This window comes from Prorops nasuta, unplaced genomic scaffold (genome assembly GCF_024137725.1).
Source record: "Prorops nasuta isolate Cenicafe-Biocafe unplaced genomic scaffold, Cenicafe_Pnas_1.2 PNAS00004, whole genome shotgun sequence".
In the NCBI taxonomy this organism is placed as follows: domain Eukaryota; kingdom Metazoa; phylum Arthropoda; class Insecta; order Hymenoptera; family Bethylidae; genus Prorops; species Prorops nasuta.
In genome coordinates this window covers 524,609-539,822 of record NW_027116801.1, presented here as the reverse complement: position 1 = coordinate 539,822, position 15,214 = coordinate 524,609, and the positions used below count along the sequence as shown (strand labels likewise).

Below are 15,214 nucleotides of genomic sequence, written 5' to 3'. Positions count from 1 at the left end.
TCAACATAAATGCAAGTCTCTGCAGAGTTTTAATAAATATGCTCACTTATTCCTTTTAAAACACTATTTGAATATTTAAAATTTCTCTGTTATGGCCAAAGGGATATAACAATCCAAAATGTGTTTGTTTATGACATTACACCAATGCCCAAATTTCTTCAGTCTGATTGAAATTCCATAATGAATTTAATCTCATCGTAGCTACAAGTTACATAATATTTATTGAATGAATGAAGGAATATTTGAATTGTACATCCAAAGTTTGAGGGGTGTTAGTGAAATTTGTGAAAAAAAAAAAAAAAAGACGAGTAGAAAATAGTAAATTCTTTTGCTGACCTATCAAAAGAAGAGCCCCCTCAGCCGTCTACCTACACCTTGCCTATCATATAAAATATTGAATTTATTAACAAATTGATTGGTGTTGTTACATCCTTTGGTTATTATACCAAGGTATGTCATAAGCCCAAAGTCATTGCATTGCTGAAAAAAGAAAATCATGTTTTTTTTTATTTCTGTTCAAATTAAAATTTTAATAGAAAGGAATATGAAGTCCTTTACATTATAAAAGTCTGCTCTGAATCTGGGGCTGTGTAATACTGGTAACCGATGACCAAGAGAACAAGCTGCTCTTAAAACTTCATGATTCCCTTTCAGTTCACCATTTTGTACAGCTTGCACATATCGCAAGATAAGTTTTACTCTCGAGTGCAACATTTTTATTGCACTATGTTGCGCTATTAGATGCTCTGCAACTGAAATAATGAAAAGATTTATCAGAAAAACTAGTACCGTGCAAAAGTCGACTTGCACACACACACACAATTGGATTACAATGGGTATTCGCTTAAGGCACTGCTCATATTGCATTTTGACTCGGATACTTTTGAGACACAATGAGCCACTCTACTCTAGCAATATCCGCAAGCGGATACCCAGCTTCACAATTACCTAAAGAGCTTTCTCCTTGATCATTGCTACACATTCTAGCAACATGATCGACTCCTATTCTCTCTGCTTCTTCCGTAGCTAAGGTATAAGTTAATGGAACAAACAGCATAGTAGCCTCTCCATTAACTAAATCAATAACAGATTCGTACATGGATACTGATAATTGCTGAAAATCATTTAAGCTTTTAAAACTGTCAAAAGAGCCTTTTATATTATTATAATCAATTAGCTAAATTGCTTACATCTGTGTTTTTAGACCTTGGGTCAAGTTTAAGTAAAACAGGACTCTCATTAATTTCGCAGAGCTGCTTGTGCACCCTAATGTCTTTCTCATTGGGCAAGTCACCAGTCGTGTACCAACCCAAGAAATCCATTTCGCTAAATACTTGTTTGAATTGTTTTTCTTTTGTATTATAATAATCCCTGTCAATGACAACATCATCACCGAAACAGCTAAATAATAGCTCAAATGAATTCATAATCTCAATATTACGGCCTTTTTGCTTTCCAATCAATGCACCATACACTGAAAAAATGAGTAAGCTATGGAGCTAGAAACTTTTATAAAATTAAAATAACCTTATACCTAACTGATCGCTTCCTTCCTGAGCTCTTAGTCTAGTCCAATGCTCGCTGACATTCATAATAACCAGAGGATGCAAACTGATAGAGACTGAACCAACAGTACCAGACGAAGCCATGACTTTAATCGTAGTATTAGAATTAGCAAACATTGAGGAACATCCTTCAGAAGTAGATTGTGTGACTTCCATTGGAACATCTGCCGAAACAGCATTGTTTTCGTCGATCTCCATCTCGTTTGAATGCTGCTGCTTCTGATCGTTCATGATTCTTTTTTATAGTATCACCACCGACAAGTAGTGATGGGAACTTCCTAACCTTAAAACACAGCCTCTGGCCCATGGAGGTACGAACGAACGGAACGAACTACGAATGTACGAACGAACTGGTACATACATACGATTACGAACTAAAAAGAAGCACTAAGAAGTAAGAGTATGTACCTGTAGGGAGCACCAGGTACTTCTTCTTCGTTCGTATGTACATACCTCCATGGAACAAACGCAATATCTTCTTTACCACGATTTGGTCATTATGTTGTTTTTTTTTATATTACTTGTAATCTGCTTTACCATCGTGAAAACATGACTAGTGGCGCTGTACGTCAAAAACAATAAACAGTAAACAGCATGATGGCCGTTCACGGCACAAAATTAGTGTGATATAACATTATTCCGCATGCTTATATAACATTCCGCAAGCAATACTTCTTCTAGAAAAGTATCGAACAATCTAACAAAAGTGTCTCGTAACAAATAGGTAGTCTATTTAGGAACTGTTGTTTAATACTATTGTAAAATGAGATCTTTTAAAACATGAGTGTGCTTCCGTGAATTGATGCGTGTTGATATGAAATATTTTGTTTTGAGGTAGGGAGTGTGCTCGGTAAACATAAGGTTTCCAAACACAAGAATCTTGCTGGTGAATAGTTGATGACGTCAGTCAGAGTCTCCACACATGTCTCTCTCCCTCTCCTTAATTATCGCGCAGAGGTCGAAGACTCTTTTGAAGCTGCTCGTGGGTTAGTCAGTTTTTGAAAACAAACCGAAGAAAGCGAGTGCTACTTGAAAAAAACGATAGCGGGCGCTGCAAATCAGTGATAAAACGATACAACACACTTTGCTACGGCTTTACCAGCAAACTTCACCATAATATTCCGGTGCTTGGGATATCATTTCTTATCTCGCAAATGAGAAAAATTGTTTCTTCGTTGTTAAGAAAGTTGTGAAATAAAAAAAAGTTAGTGATGGAAAGGATTCTGTAGTGGAAGTCGTATATTGGCCCTGTTGGATTAAACCCGTGGGCTTCCGGTGGGGAGTGAGTCCGTCAATGGGAAGAGGTCCAAACAGAAACAAAAGAGCCATAGTTGATGACGTCAAGATTTCTGCGTCCCTGCGCATGCCGATGTTTCCTTGCAGTTGCCTGCGATGAGTTTAGTTTTGAAAACAAGGGGTACACCGCCACTCTCGTTCGCCGCGCTCGCTGTTGAAGCGAATTAAGCGAGACGAAAGCTTGCAGCAGAGTCCGCAGAGCTGTCAAAAGCTTGAAGGAGCTCCGGCTTGGCCGATTCGAGAGCCTCGTGGAAAATAGTTAAGAAAAAATGGACGCCCTTCGCGAGCAAGTGATGATAAATCAGTTCGTTCTGGCCGCTGGTTGCGCCAGAGAACAAGCTAAGCAACTCCTGCAGGCGGCACATTGGCAATTCGAGGTAAGAAATCCACCATTTTCCAGCTATTCGTTATTTACCACGGCCCAGAATATTCCGTTCGATATTCCGGGACTACGTAAACAAAGCAAAAATGGCGGATGGGTTCACCATCCAATACATAACACAGATACACAGCGTGTATATATGTATATATACGTGTGCCACCTCACACAGTCAAGCTTTCCAGCTTGGTAATCAATTTACGCTAGGTCCAATTGACACTTTAATGGTTCAACTGCGCTTATAAATTATTTCACTATTACCTGATTAGACAATGGACCGCAAGGTCACTTTTGTTTTGTGTCAATGAACGCGCTTACTACCACAGGCAAACCATTGTCGCTTCATTCATAAGAAGAATTACTCGAAAGTTGGTTATATTTTTCCTCAACTGTTTTTTTTTTCATCAATCGCATTATCCATTGTTGAAGATCATACTTCTTCGGTGTCTTCTCATGTTTACCAGACAGTTTCGCGGTACTGTTTATGATAGCCTATAATAATGTAAACATCGCTTTTTGCTCTTAACCAATGTTGTACGATAAAATGTACAAACGTTGCAATAATCGACCAGTAGTAATGAGTAAGTAGAAATTCAATTGCATAATAAATAGTATTTTTTCTAAATTTAGTCTACTTTAGAAATTATCGGGAAGTGCTTTTACACATGAATTTCTAATTACTCGCCTGACGTTTGTTTGGTATGCGTTCGTGAATGTAAACAATAATACAACGTGCGTTAATGGACAAATTAGAAAGACATGTTGTTTTAAATCCTACTTAAAATACATGTGCAATATCAGAATAGAATGCTTTGACGGATATACATTATCACAATATTATGAAGTGGCAGCCATTAGCACACTCGAACGTTATAATACGCTAGCCTCCAATGTCGTAGAGTCTGTTTTCAGTCTGGCTAGCTTCAGGTTTCTCGTTTTTTCCTGGCATCGTGCCATGAACTATTATAATATGTTTCTCGAGAAATATACTAAAATTCCTAAACAACGATGAGAAACGTATTCAACTCATTCCAGCAAATGAAAGTACATAATGAATCTGTCCTGCTGGTAAGCGAAAAATTTATTAATTTATTTTTTCACAAAACTGCTGAATTTGAAGGATTTTTTTTGTCTCCCATTTTTCAGTTCACTTCTATTAACTGCAGTGTGATCGGACCACGGTAAATGCTCGATACGACTGAATCATTCGATTGTAACAGACAGAGCTCCTTTATCTGACGAGTTTTTCTATATCCACTTATCGGTTCGCCTAGCAGAAAAAAGGCCAATGTTGAGAACCGAGTGGCCGGTGCGCGGAGCAAGGGGAGATGGTTATCAGTGGTCCAGCGATGGGGAAAAAGTGTGGAAAATCTTGTTCGACCTGGAGATAATAATGCGGCAGCTAACATCATATCGCTAGCTTTTTCTTCTCCGGGTTGCTGTGATTTCCATTCAGCATACTTTCACGTCTGTTTGACGGAAAACGCGGGAGGGCATATGACGCGCAGATATACGAGTCATCGTTTGAAAAACATTGAATGCTTGCGCAACTGGCGAGAAATAACCAAGCGCTTCACTATGTATCCAAAGTTTTACCAGAAAGCCTCGAAATGAATGGGAGCGAGAGAATTGGCAAACTTTGCCTCTCGATGCTCTCCACTCTTTCTCGCTGGCTTTCTTCGAGCAATAAGGATAAACATAAACAAACATTGTATAGGATAACTTTCTCTCGTTGATATTTAAAGCATTTTAACAACGGCTTACGATACTCCTCTAGTGTGTGTATACTGCTGCCTCTTTGTTAATCCATTTATTACTCGTTCCAGCACTTTCCAAGCAAGATCTTAATTTGCTCAATGAGTTAATTGGCCAATGATTGAGAATTGATATCGCCTGCCTCGGTGAATAATGTTCCTCCAAAGCAATATTTTCACAGAGGACGCTTTTTACCGGAGGCCTCTGTATGCTTCAATGATTCCTTGCACGATCAACAACGTTAGTGTCAAAGATCTTAATTTGTTCGATGAGTTAATTGGCCAATAATTAAAAATTAATCATTGTCCTGTATTTGTAACATGACCATGCGTCTTGGTTTTAATGGGGCTTCCCGTTTTTAGGCAGCTTTTAAAGTCTATAAAAAAGTATTTGAATGGATCCCCGAGCCCGTGAATGGTCGATTGAATTTTTAAAGCTGAGAAAACCTACTTCACTGTTGTATTGTTTCAACGGTTTTTCTCAAAAGGTATATTAATTTCGCAGCAGGAATGATGGATATTTTTTAGAATTTTAACAATGTGCGAGGATAAATATTATATCGATGTAAACAGAGAGATTGAATTAGAACAAATACATTTTATTCCACTGGAGTGAAATGGTGATACAAAGAAAATTGTCATTAAACAATCTTTTAAATTTGTCTAAAGCAAAGTCTGAAGTATTTAAACCACGTATACAGCACAGAGGTTTATATTGATAGCTCTCTGAGGAATAAAGTTCCTCTAATAAAGCAACATTTTTCATGGACGCGTTTTACCACACGCCTGTATATCAACTGTAATGATTAGTAGGACGTTCAACATTGTTTATTTCCAAGAGATTCATTCGTTGTATGACTTAATTCAAGACTAATTTAAAATTAATATCGCCTGTCCCGATGAGTAACGTTCCTCCGAGAAGCATCATATTCACCGACTACAACTTCGTTTACCGAAGATTCGAATACGCTTAAAAAATTCTTTTCACATTGTACACTGTTAATGTCAAAGATTTTAATTAATTCCGCATGAATTAATTGAACAATTATTAAGTATTACTATGGCTTGTTGCAGCGAGTAATGTTGTTGCAAAGCAAGATTTTCCGAGAGGACGAATTTTGCCGGAGAGGAACTGTGCGAGTTGTGCTCGAATGATTGGTTGGTTGGTCGCTGAAGACAATGTTTATGGAGCGAGCCATTGAAAGTTAAGCGAGAACTATTTATTCGATTGGTGCATGTCCAACTGCAGTGAGACTGCAGTGAACTATTTGGACGATCGTCTCTCGTCTCGCGTGTCACTAGACGCAGCGCGCTGCGAGCCCCCCCCCCCCCTCCCCTCCATCCTACCCCACATTCGTTTCACGGAATGGCAAATAAATACACGCCGCTATCCCGCTTACCTCTCTGGAATTTCAAGCAAGAGTCCTAAGTTGATCGATCGTCGATTCCCGTCGAGGAAACTCGCCATGGATTTGCAGCGTTTTCGCTTTGCTCGGCCCAATCCAGGCTGAAATTTGCACACAATCCACTCTATTATCTCCTCTAGCACGCGACTCTATTTCGATCCCGAGGAAATTGCCTTTTGCAATAGCAGCAGCATCTCTCTATCGACGTCCCGAAATAATCCTGCCACCGCTCAACTTTGCGCGTCGTTTCGAAAATTTCAACTATATCTATCTGTCATCGAACAATATATACTTCCGATAAGGATTCGCGAGAAGAAATATGTAAATTCCATTGGCGAAATCCCCATGTACAAACGCGCCTTTATTTCGATCCTGAAGTAATTGCTTTGTGCAATAGGAATATCCATCGGCGTTTTAAAATAATCGTACGTACCACAACTAGGCGCTGCACGTTGCATAAAAATATCTCCAAACATATATAGCATCTTATTTGTGAATAATTGTTAACAACATTCCTGCGGATAAACGCGAACTCAATTGGCAAAAATCTATAAAAGTGTAGACTGGTAATGGCTGGAATAAACGAGTAATTTTCTCGATAAAAGTTTTAAACTAAATTCGGTGCATTCGAAGGATGATAATATCTCCAATTTATATACCTGAGCAATTGTCTAAACCAGCTGGCTTAGGAGATTACCATTTCTGGCAAGGGGAGTCTTTGTAGGTCAGCATTTGCATAAATTGCTTTGCTTGTATCAATATGTATCATTGGAATATTGGTCGTTTATATTCCGTTGCTGAGCGATCCGTTTTGGAACTAAATGAAGATAAACGGAATAAACTCGAGCTTAAATACAAACATTTTATAGGTGTAATGGGAGTTTACTGTGTATCTAATTATCTCTTTTGTGTAATTTCAGACTGCGCTCAGTATTTTCTTCCAAGAGGCTGCCATTGGGCCCCCCTGTACTCAAGGGGCTGGTACGCATTATGGTCAGGTGAGTTGAGAATTTTCGAGGAATCCAAGAAGAAGCAGATGTCTGAGACCACAGAATTGAAAATCGAAAGATGTTTCTTTACCGAAAATGGAGAAGACAGATGTCGAAGAATTACATAAGATAGACCAACCCGTGGAATTGTAGTATGTTAATGTCAAGCAAGCTTTTATTCCTATACTCGGAACACGAATGTAAACAATAATAAAACGGGTCGAGCCAGTTCTAATGAATCCTGGCTAAAAAAAGTTCACGCTAAACTCAGCTAAAGCTACCACTCAACGGTCGGGTGACCGTTTCTAAATGTAAACACAGGGGTACAAAAAATTTCTCAGTAATTTTTGTGCTAACAATAATATTGATTGTGTATAGAACGTACCAGAAATTAAATCTCAGGGTGTGTACCGTAACTGGGCAGGGTAAGTCGGGAAAAATTATTGTAGCGAAAAAGGAAAATAACGACGGAACTCTTTTGGTTGGTCAAAACCGTCCTTGCCTTTGCCTTGCGAGATTCCTGTGTGCATGCGTGCACTAGCGGAAGATAATCGATTGGGGTGTCTCTTTGACCTTGATACAACGTTACCCAGCCCCCGCTAAAGTTTTCTCTGAAAAAACTCATTTCCCTCTTACTCTCTCACTTCCGATTCTTATTCAACGTTAAGACTGCTCTCAGTTTTTATCTTCCACATATCCAGCAGACTTTTTGTCGTGTTGCTGCTGATGTAGATAAAAGGTGTGACGCGTTGGCGGTAACATTAAATAATAATAGTATTGTTGTGCTATTGGCCATGTAGCCGGGAGTAATAAAAAATCAGGCTTTTAAGCAGCAGGACAAAATTATAATATATCGGATCAATTTGCTGAGAAAAAAATCTTGTTTTACTTGCACAAATATGCAATTATCTTTTTCCAGATGCCTTGGACAAATTTACGACTGCATAACGAATGAAGTTTCGCACGTGACGCAAACGTTTTACGTGCATATTACAAATTTGCACGAGTCGAAGATATACCAAAGTAATCGAAGACGAAAATCATGTAGCGCAATCGCTCGACTCACAAGACTTTTGCAGTCTGTAATTCTCTCTTCTCCATTCTTCGGAATTTTTGTACAGTTATTGAAAAACAAATCTCTTAACGATGTATATGCATATATACATACAAGACATTACTTGTTACGACAAGATTAATTTGAAAGGAATCCTACATCCGACCAATAAACAGATTGTGTTCGAACAGTCAGGGAGTTCTTATGAAACGAAAGAAGTATTCTCTCTCGAACTCTTTAAGAGTTCCAAAGACATTTTCTGATTGTACAATAGAGGACAATAACTACTGATTTTTCGTCTTATAAAATGGAACTCTAACTGGATTCTTCTGGCTTTATCTCGGTGCATATAGTTTTTATTTATAATATGCGCGAATGGTGACTGATAGAATAGTTTAATAATCGATTTAAATGCAATTGTTGTTGCAGCGTTACTCGTCATAGTTGAATAACTACGGTGATCGAAATAATTTTCATAACTCGTAGAAAGGAGTTTCTTTTCCGCTCTATAATAACGGTGTATGATAAAATTAGTTTCGTTTTATACAAAGTAGAGGAGAACGCGCGCGCGCGGTTGAGGGAATAAATATATACCTGCTGGTTAGCTTTATTTTTTACCGTGCCTTTTCAAGCGCAGTCAGTCATAACTGTTTGTCAACAATGAATCATCGTCTAAGAAAGAATTGAATTATACTTCTTTAGAACTTGTATGTAACGTCGCTCAGTACAAATCCTTTGCCAAGTATAAATATTTTGATTTCAGATTTGCTAAGATTACAGCGACGTATCATTTTTTTAAAAATAATAATACCGATTTAGTCAGTCGTTTTTATCATTGATATTTAGCCGCTTTCTGAGAGAATATTTTAAGTATGGAATAAGTTGGTTGGTATTTTGGAAAATATGTTTATCGTGGGTTAGAGTGAATTTCGTGGAGAGTAAAATTGTCTATTTTTGGAGGACACAGGTGGGGGGGGGGGGGGGGGGGGGGTTGATGTTACCGAGGCTGAAAATATATTAAATGGTGGCCTCATCATTAAGGCTGGCCCGGCTCGTTAGAACAGACGTAACTCGTGAACTTTCGACAGACTCTTATTTGAATTAGCTGCCACGTGTCAGCTCGCTCTGTTGCTGTTTTACCGATATACTTCTTTTATTGCTCTCAAACAAACCTCCTCTTCCATCGCGTTTTATTTTTTACAATATATATACTCTATTATTATTATTATTCTTACCCTTCAATATATATATATTTATATATATTTCTCCTCGCGCGATTTTCGGCCATGTTCCGACTTTCTCACCAATATAAACGATAAAATAATCTTATTTACATTTACGTATGAATATTTTTAAATCGCTGTTTCAATAAAATTATCTTATCGCTCTTTTATTTACATTCTATGCCGTGAGAAATCACGAATCTTTATTAAAACGCTATTATATTTCTTGGCAATATTTTATTTATAAGCCGACGTCTTCCCTTTGGTCCGCGCGTTATGTTCAAACTCTTTTTTCTCAGCCAATCGCTGAGCGTTCCGTGAGATTCAATCTGAAAACAATTTTTCAGGCTTCCACGTTAGGTTCGTAGGTAATACAATTCTGTGCGATTCGGACGAAAATATTTCTACGACTATTCCCGATTGGCGAGACTTTGAATGATTAATCAGGTTTGATTTATTTACAGGACGAAATAAGGGCGAATGGATATCGGCGAGAAATGAATATTGAAGATAATCGTGAGACTTTGTTGAATCGATAATCTCGATTGGAGAAACTATTCGTGAAAGGATGAAAAGTGAATGTTCTTGCAAGGGCGTCGCGCGTCTTAAAAAATGCCTGGAAATTCGTCGCCAAAAAAACGAAAGAAAACAAACAAGCAAGAAAAAGACAAATCTCCATAAACTCTATGTAAACGACTTTTTTCCTTCGCGCTGATCGCTACTTAAGCGAATAACACGGCAAAGCCTGATCAAATTAATTTGCCTTTGTCCATTCACTTTAAGTGAGCGGCGAATGAAAGTTTCGATAAAATGACAAAGTTGAGAAACTTGTGTTGTACCTCTCGTCTATAAATAAAATTTATATTTTATTATCTCCTCGATTATTAACGATTACACATTGTAGTTTATTTCGATTCAACGAAAGCACTTTTCTTATGTATATTTTCTCGTTACGTCCGCTCATTCGTGGCTATAAATAACCATAATTGATTGGAGACATTTACAGGGGCCGTCCGAAAACATAGGTTGCTGCTCGTATATAGTTTGTATAGTATAGAGGGGGAAGGAGGAGGGAGGGTAGTCTCACTGGCCGGTAGTTGTTAAGAGATAGGAAGTTTTTCAACTATCAACGATGCTATCTTGTGCCAATCTGACGAATGTGACACACCAGGAATTCGAGATGTAACGCTAAGGGCAGAGAACCACTGGCAATACTGGTCACCAGACTAGAAGTGTTACTATTCTGAGTCGTTGGCATTCCGATAAGTCGTGTGCCAAATTTCAATGCTCCCTGGATAAACGACACAACCTCCAGTTGTTTGCGTTAAAAGTCTCATTCTCATTACACTTCTTGAGAAATACCTGTGGCAAAAAGAGGACTCCATGTTAAAGAGGATGATCCCACGATTCAGCTTTTCGAAAGATGTTTATTTTCTCTCTCTCTCTCTCTCTCTCTCTCTCTCCCGCAACTCTTTAAGAGCGATCTTATCGAAATGTCTGATTCAACTTTACCGTCCAATCTTGGGATTATTTTTATTAGAGCTTATCGTCAGCATTTATAAGCATGATAGTGCGTGACTGGAAGGTGTCGATATATCTCTGAAACTTATCATATAAATGACATGGAATGGAAACTTGTTGAGCTTCTGTTGAATTTAAGTTGAGATCCTCGCTCCGGGGCCATCGAGTGTACACGCGTGTGCATATTGTATTGTGCACACTGTATGTCTGCTCGTTCACCTGGTTCCCTGACGTCATCCGACCTGGCAGTTCGACGACCTTAACTATCAATGCTGCTCACTGCTGATCTCGTAGAAAACTCTCCAGAGTCTTTCGCATCCACACCACCCACCCACCACACTCTCTTACGAGTTACAACACCTTGTTGTAGATGACGCATAACATCCTGTCTATTCGATCCGTTTAAAACCCATTTCTTCTTAACGCAATTGCACATAATAGATTCGCTATATCGAGAGCGCTAAATTAATATTAATCTACCTTTTGTGCGTTAGTAATATGTATCGTGAAATGATCGAAAGCTGTAGGATGAGCCGTTTCAGATTTGCAATTCGTGATATAAAATGCGTGTAGAAAAATGTTGTCACTGCTATTTTATTTATTTATTTGTTTTTGTCAAATTGAATTGGTTTGGAAATTATTTAACGATAGGCCTGCAGTATTTGAACCGAAGTAACTTTTAACAGACTGGAAATGGTGGCGACTTTTTACCATAGGATTATGTTGTCTTGGCATTGCGTGAAACGGTTCGAACCTTTGTGGTCTCATTCGAAAGCTACAATATGTACTACTTTATAGCATAAAAGTTTCGTTGGATTAGCAATTAGGCAAGCGGTTGTTTCTTTTGTAGAAACGAATTAAAAAATTAGAACGCTAGTATTGGCGTGAAAGATTGTTGTGCTTTGGTGGCTTTTTAAATTACATGTCGTCGAGACAGCAGCTTGTCTCTCGATGCTATCAATTAATCAAGATTGAAGGGTTTGATAATGTTGTATCTCTGCTCTTTTAATTTACAGATAACGCCATGTAACACTCCGGCTACCCCGCCAAATTTCCCAGACGCTCTGCTGGCATTCTCCAAAATTTCGGTTGGTGACAAAACACCTTTGGGTAAGAGTTCCATGCTACATTTTCAGCCCACGTTGTTACGCCGCTACCCATCGCCCGTTTCACCTTTCATTCGGGGCTTTCCGCTTCCTCTTCCATGTAATATCGATTTCCTCCTGAGTCAATTTCACTCGAAGCAAAACACTGAAATATCTTTAGACCCTGACTAATGCATTTGAAATTTCTAATTTTCTCCATTTTTTTTTTTTTTTTTTTTTTTTTTTTCTTTTAAGTAGTCACGATAAAGAGCCTCGCGTCAATTTCCACCCGATCAATCGTCGCATTAGCCTGATTTCTTTTTTGCAAGAAACTCTAGAAGAATATAGAATATAAAGTTCTCTGATCCATGCGAGTGATGCACGATAAATGTTGGTTGGAGCGGAGGTACACGTTGCACCCAATTCCTTTCGACAAGCTTTGCCGTTGACGCATCAAATACATTTGACATCCGACGTGGAAATTCCTTTTATTACACATGGCTAGGGAAGGCTGGGGTTTCTTATGAGAATCCTTGAAAGCGCTTGGTTGCTGGGCGAAACCAGTTTCTTTGGGAGCCCTTAGATGGTCATGTTGTTTTCTTTTGCAGGCATGTCGCCCAGTCAAAATGGCATACAACAAAATGCGGCAGCGGCTGCGATGGCAGCACAGGCGGCGCAGCATCACGGCACTCGGTGTAGCGTCTCCGGCAGTGCGCAGCAACAAACACAAAATCAGCAGCAGTTCGGCCTGGGTGAACCGCAAAGATAAAACAGACTTCGGGCCGAGGTGATGCGCGATATATTTAGACGCCAACGCGTTCTACTACCACGGGCTCCACCAGGACTTTGCGAGCAGCCGATACTAGTTGAAGCAGCAGACTCCTGAGAGAAACAGCCACCCACAAAATCATGGACTTGTTCATATATGTAAAAGAGATAGACACAAAGAGATGGCTATATGAGACAATTAGTTTTAACGGAGCTCTTACCCGAGCCTTGGATCCTAGCTAGAGGCTGTCAAGGAGGCACGAAAAACCTGGGTTTTTATTCTAGTAAGCCCTTCAATGATAGATCTTAGCCATTGATCCTATTTAAAATTCTTAGCAGGAAATTTGGCTTATGATCCTAATTGTAAACGATTGAAAGGCATTGTCTAAGATGGTCCGTATCATGAATTCTTATCAGGGCTGTAGATCTTAGCGAAAGATCATATCACAAGTACCAAGTAAAAGCCATGACTAAGAATCTTAGATACCAGTGTTGATGATTCAAGGATGTTAGATGAACGACGTGGAGAATTAAATGTTTTCCTTCAGAACAGATTATGAGGTATACAGTCATTTAGTGTGAAAGTTCTTGTTTCAACCTATGTCGAAAATGGCGTAGTAAGGGACTCGTGTTTATTTTTTTAGAGCCAGGACGTTAGTTCCTATAACAATGAAAACAGCGATTCTTTAGCGTTTCCTAGATAGAATATCTTCAGAGAATTTTAATGCGTAGCAAAATGTTTGCAAACAATGTTGAAAACACTGTGCACTGAGTTGAGATTCTCGAGTGGGCGCTCTACTGAAAGAGATGGAATAATTTCTTGCCTGAAGCCACTTTTATAAGCTCACCCTTGGCATTGAATATAACGCTCAGAATTTCGTCTCCTCACTCGATAATAATGAACAATAAATGATTATCCTTTGCCCTATTAAGCGAAGGTACAAATTGGATTCTATCCAATCCTACTTTGCTCACTCTTTAGAATACTTCACAGTGGCTAAGCGTTTTAAAATTGGCCTTTTATTTTTAAGCCAACTTTATTTCGTCGTAACGTTAAAAGTCCTTTGTGGTATAAAAAATTTAAAGTTAAAACGAAATCAATGTTAAATGTTTTAACAAAATACAAAATATGAGGCTAAACATGGGCAAAAGAAGAATTATCATGTTTTATTATGTAAAAATTGTAAAAAGCTACTTCTCAATTATGTGATGATTGTTAGGGTATTTATTGTAAAGTTACTCAAAAAGCCTATTAATTCTAGTTGATAAATCATATATTTGCAAATTAAAGCCTAGCTCAAAAATATCGAACTTGAGTTATTGTTTCGTATACATCGGATCATGGAGCTGTACCACCTTGACCGCATCATCAAACAGAATTTCAAATCTTAGCCTGCTGGCTGAAGACACTAACGTAATAGCTAGTTACTTACAATTACAGCGTTTCTTCGATAGACAATAATTTTCATGCAACTAAAAATGATATCTTCCATATAAATTTCTTTATGTGGGTATTATTGTATTACATATTTTTCTTGATAAAAGCCTATCACTATACTGATACTCGGCTTTTTAATATAATAAATATAGCAAGTATAAAAAAAGTATACCTCCATACATATGTAGAATTTGCACCATATTGTTTAAAAGATAAGCCTCTTCAAGGATGGTATGGTCAAGTTTTCAAATTTCACTGCAGCTTCATAAATGTGCATTCAATTGTGTAAATATAATAGATGTTAGTAATTAAAAAGAGTAAGATGAGACATTTTTCCATAATGTATACGCTTTATTATTTTTGAGTTTTGCAAATTTTAGACTACTATTGTTTATTTGACGTTTAAAGTTAAATAATTGTGTAAATAATTTTCAAGCAATTTATTCTCTCATTATTAATAATGGTGCTTTCATACATGGTTCGACCTTCGTATAAGGTTTTTGTTTATGCCCAGTGTACCTCAGAGGAACTTACTTTTGAAGTTTATTATATATAAAAGATTGTTATGTACATTTTTTTATGTCTTGTAATACATTACGAACAAACTTTACTTTTGAAATAAAATCACAAAATAAATTAAGACAAGTCAAACATTTCTTTATGTTACTTCTCTTGTTGTAAGGATATCCAAATAAAGTTCTTTTATTATTTACATAAGATAATATATTGCAATATA

General features: G+C 37.9%; 2 protein-coding genes across 3 annotated transcripts; one reads left to right on the top strand and one right to left on the bottom strand.

Moving 5' to 3' along the window:
* Nucleotides 1–64: 64 nt before the first annotated feature.
* Nucleotides 65–2,020, bottom strand: CSN6 (COP9 signalosome subunit 6). Of its 2 annotated transcripts, none has more exons than XM_066726448.1 (6): nt 1,535–2,012; nt 1,191–1,474; nt 949–1,114; nt 559–752; nt 337–480; nt 65–201 (listed from the first exon to the last, which is right to left on the bottom strand). In XM_066726448.1, the coding sequence occupies exons 1-5, from the start codon at nt 1,794–1,796 to the stop codon at nt 340–342; spliced, it is 1,047 nt and encodes a 348-aa protein (XP_066582545.1). In that variant the 5' UTR covers nt 1,797–2,012; the 3' UTR covers nt 65–201; nt 337–339. The 2 variants fall into 2 exon arrangements, with proteins under 2 accessions (XP_066582545.1, XP_066582544.1); XM_066726447.1 differs by lacking the exon at nt 65–201 and having other exon boundaries at nt 340–480; nt 1,535–1,896; nt 1,974–2,020.
* A 153-nt stretch (nt 2,021–2,173) lies between these two features.
* Nucleotides 2,174–15,123, top strand: LOC136773073 (UBA-like domain-containing protein 2-B). The gene is made up of 4 exons (XM_066726449.1): nt 2,174–3,238; nt 7,321–7,398; nt 12,204–12,297; nt 12,881–15,123. The coding sequence occupies exons 1-4, from the start codon at nt 3,131–3,133 to the stop codon at nt 13,039–13,041; spliced, it is 441 nt and encodes a 146-aa protein (XP_066582546.1). The 5' UTR covers nt 2,174–3,130; the 3' UTR covers nt 13,042–15,123.
* Nucleotides 15,124–15,214: the final 91 nt, after the last annotated feature.

Excerpts from the sequence above, each read along its gene's own strand:
- CSN6 (XM_066726447.1), bottom strand. The coding sequence starts at position 1,796 with ATGAACGATCAGAAGCAGCAGCATTCAAACGAGATGGAGATCGACGAA. Across the intron at positions 1,115-1,190 it reads CAAGGTCTAAAAACACAGAT|CAATTATCAGTATCCATGTA; the intron begins GTAAGCAATTTA and ends AATGATTTTCAG. Across the intron at positions 481-558 it reads TCAGAGCAGACTTTTATAAT|CAATGCAATGACTTTGGGCT; the intron begins GTAAAGGACTTC and ends TTCTTTTTTCAG.
- LOC136773073 (XM_066726449.1), top strand. The coding sequence starts at position 3,131 with ATGGACGCCCTTCGCGAGCAAGTGATGATAAATCAGTTCGTTCTGGCC. Across the intron at positions 7,399-12,203 it reads CTGGTACGCATTATGGTCAG|ATAACGCCATGTAACACTCC; the intron begins GTGAGTTGAGAA and ends TTTAATTTACAG. Across the intron at positions 12,298-12,880 it reads TGGTGACAAAACACCTTTGG|GCATGTCGCCCAGTCAAAAT; the intron begins GTAAGAGTTCCA and ends TTTCTTTTGCAG.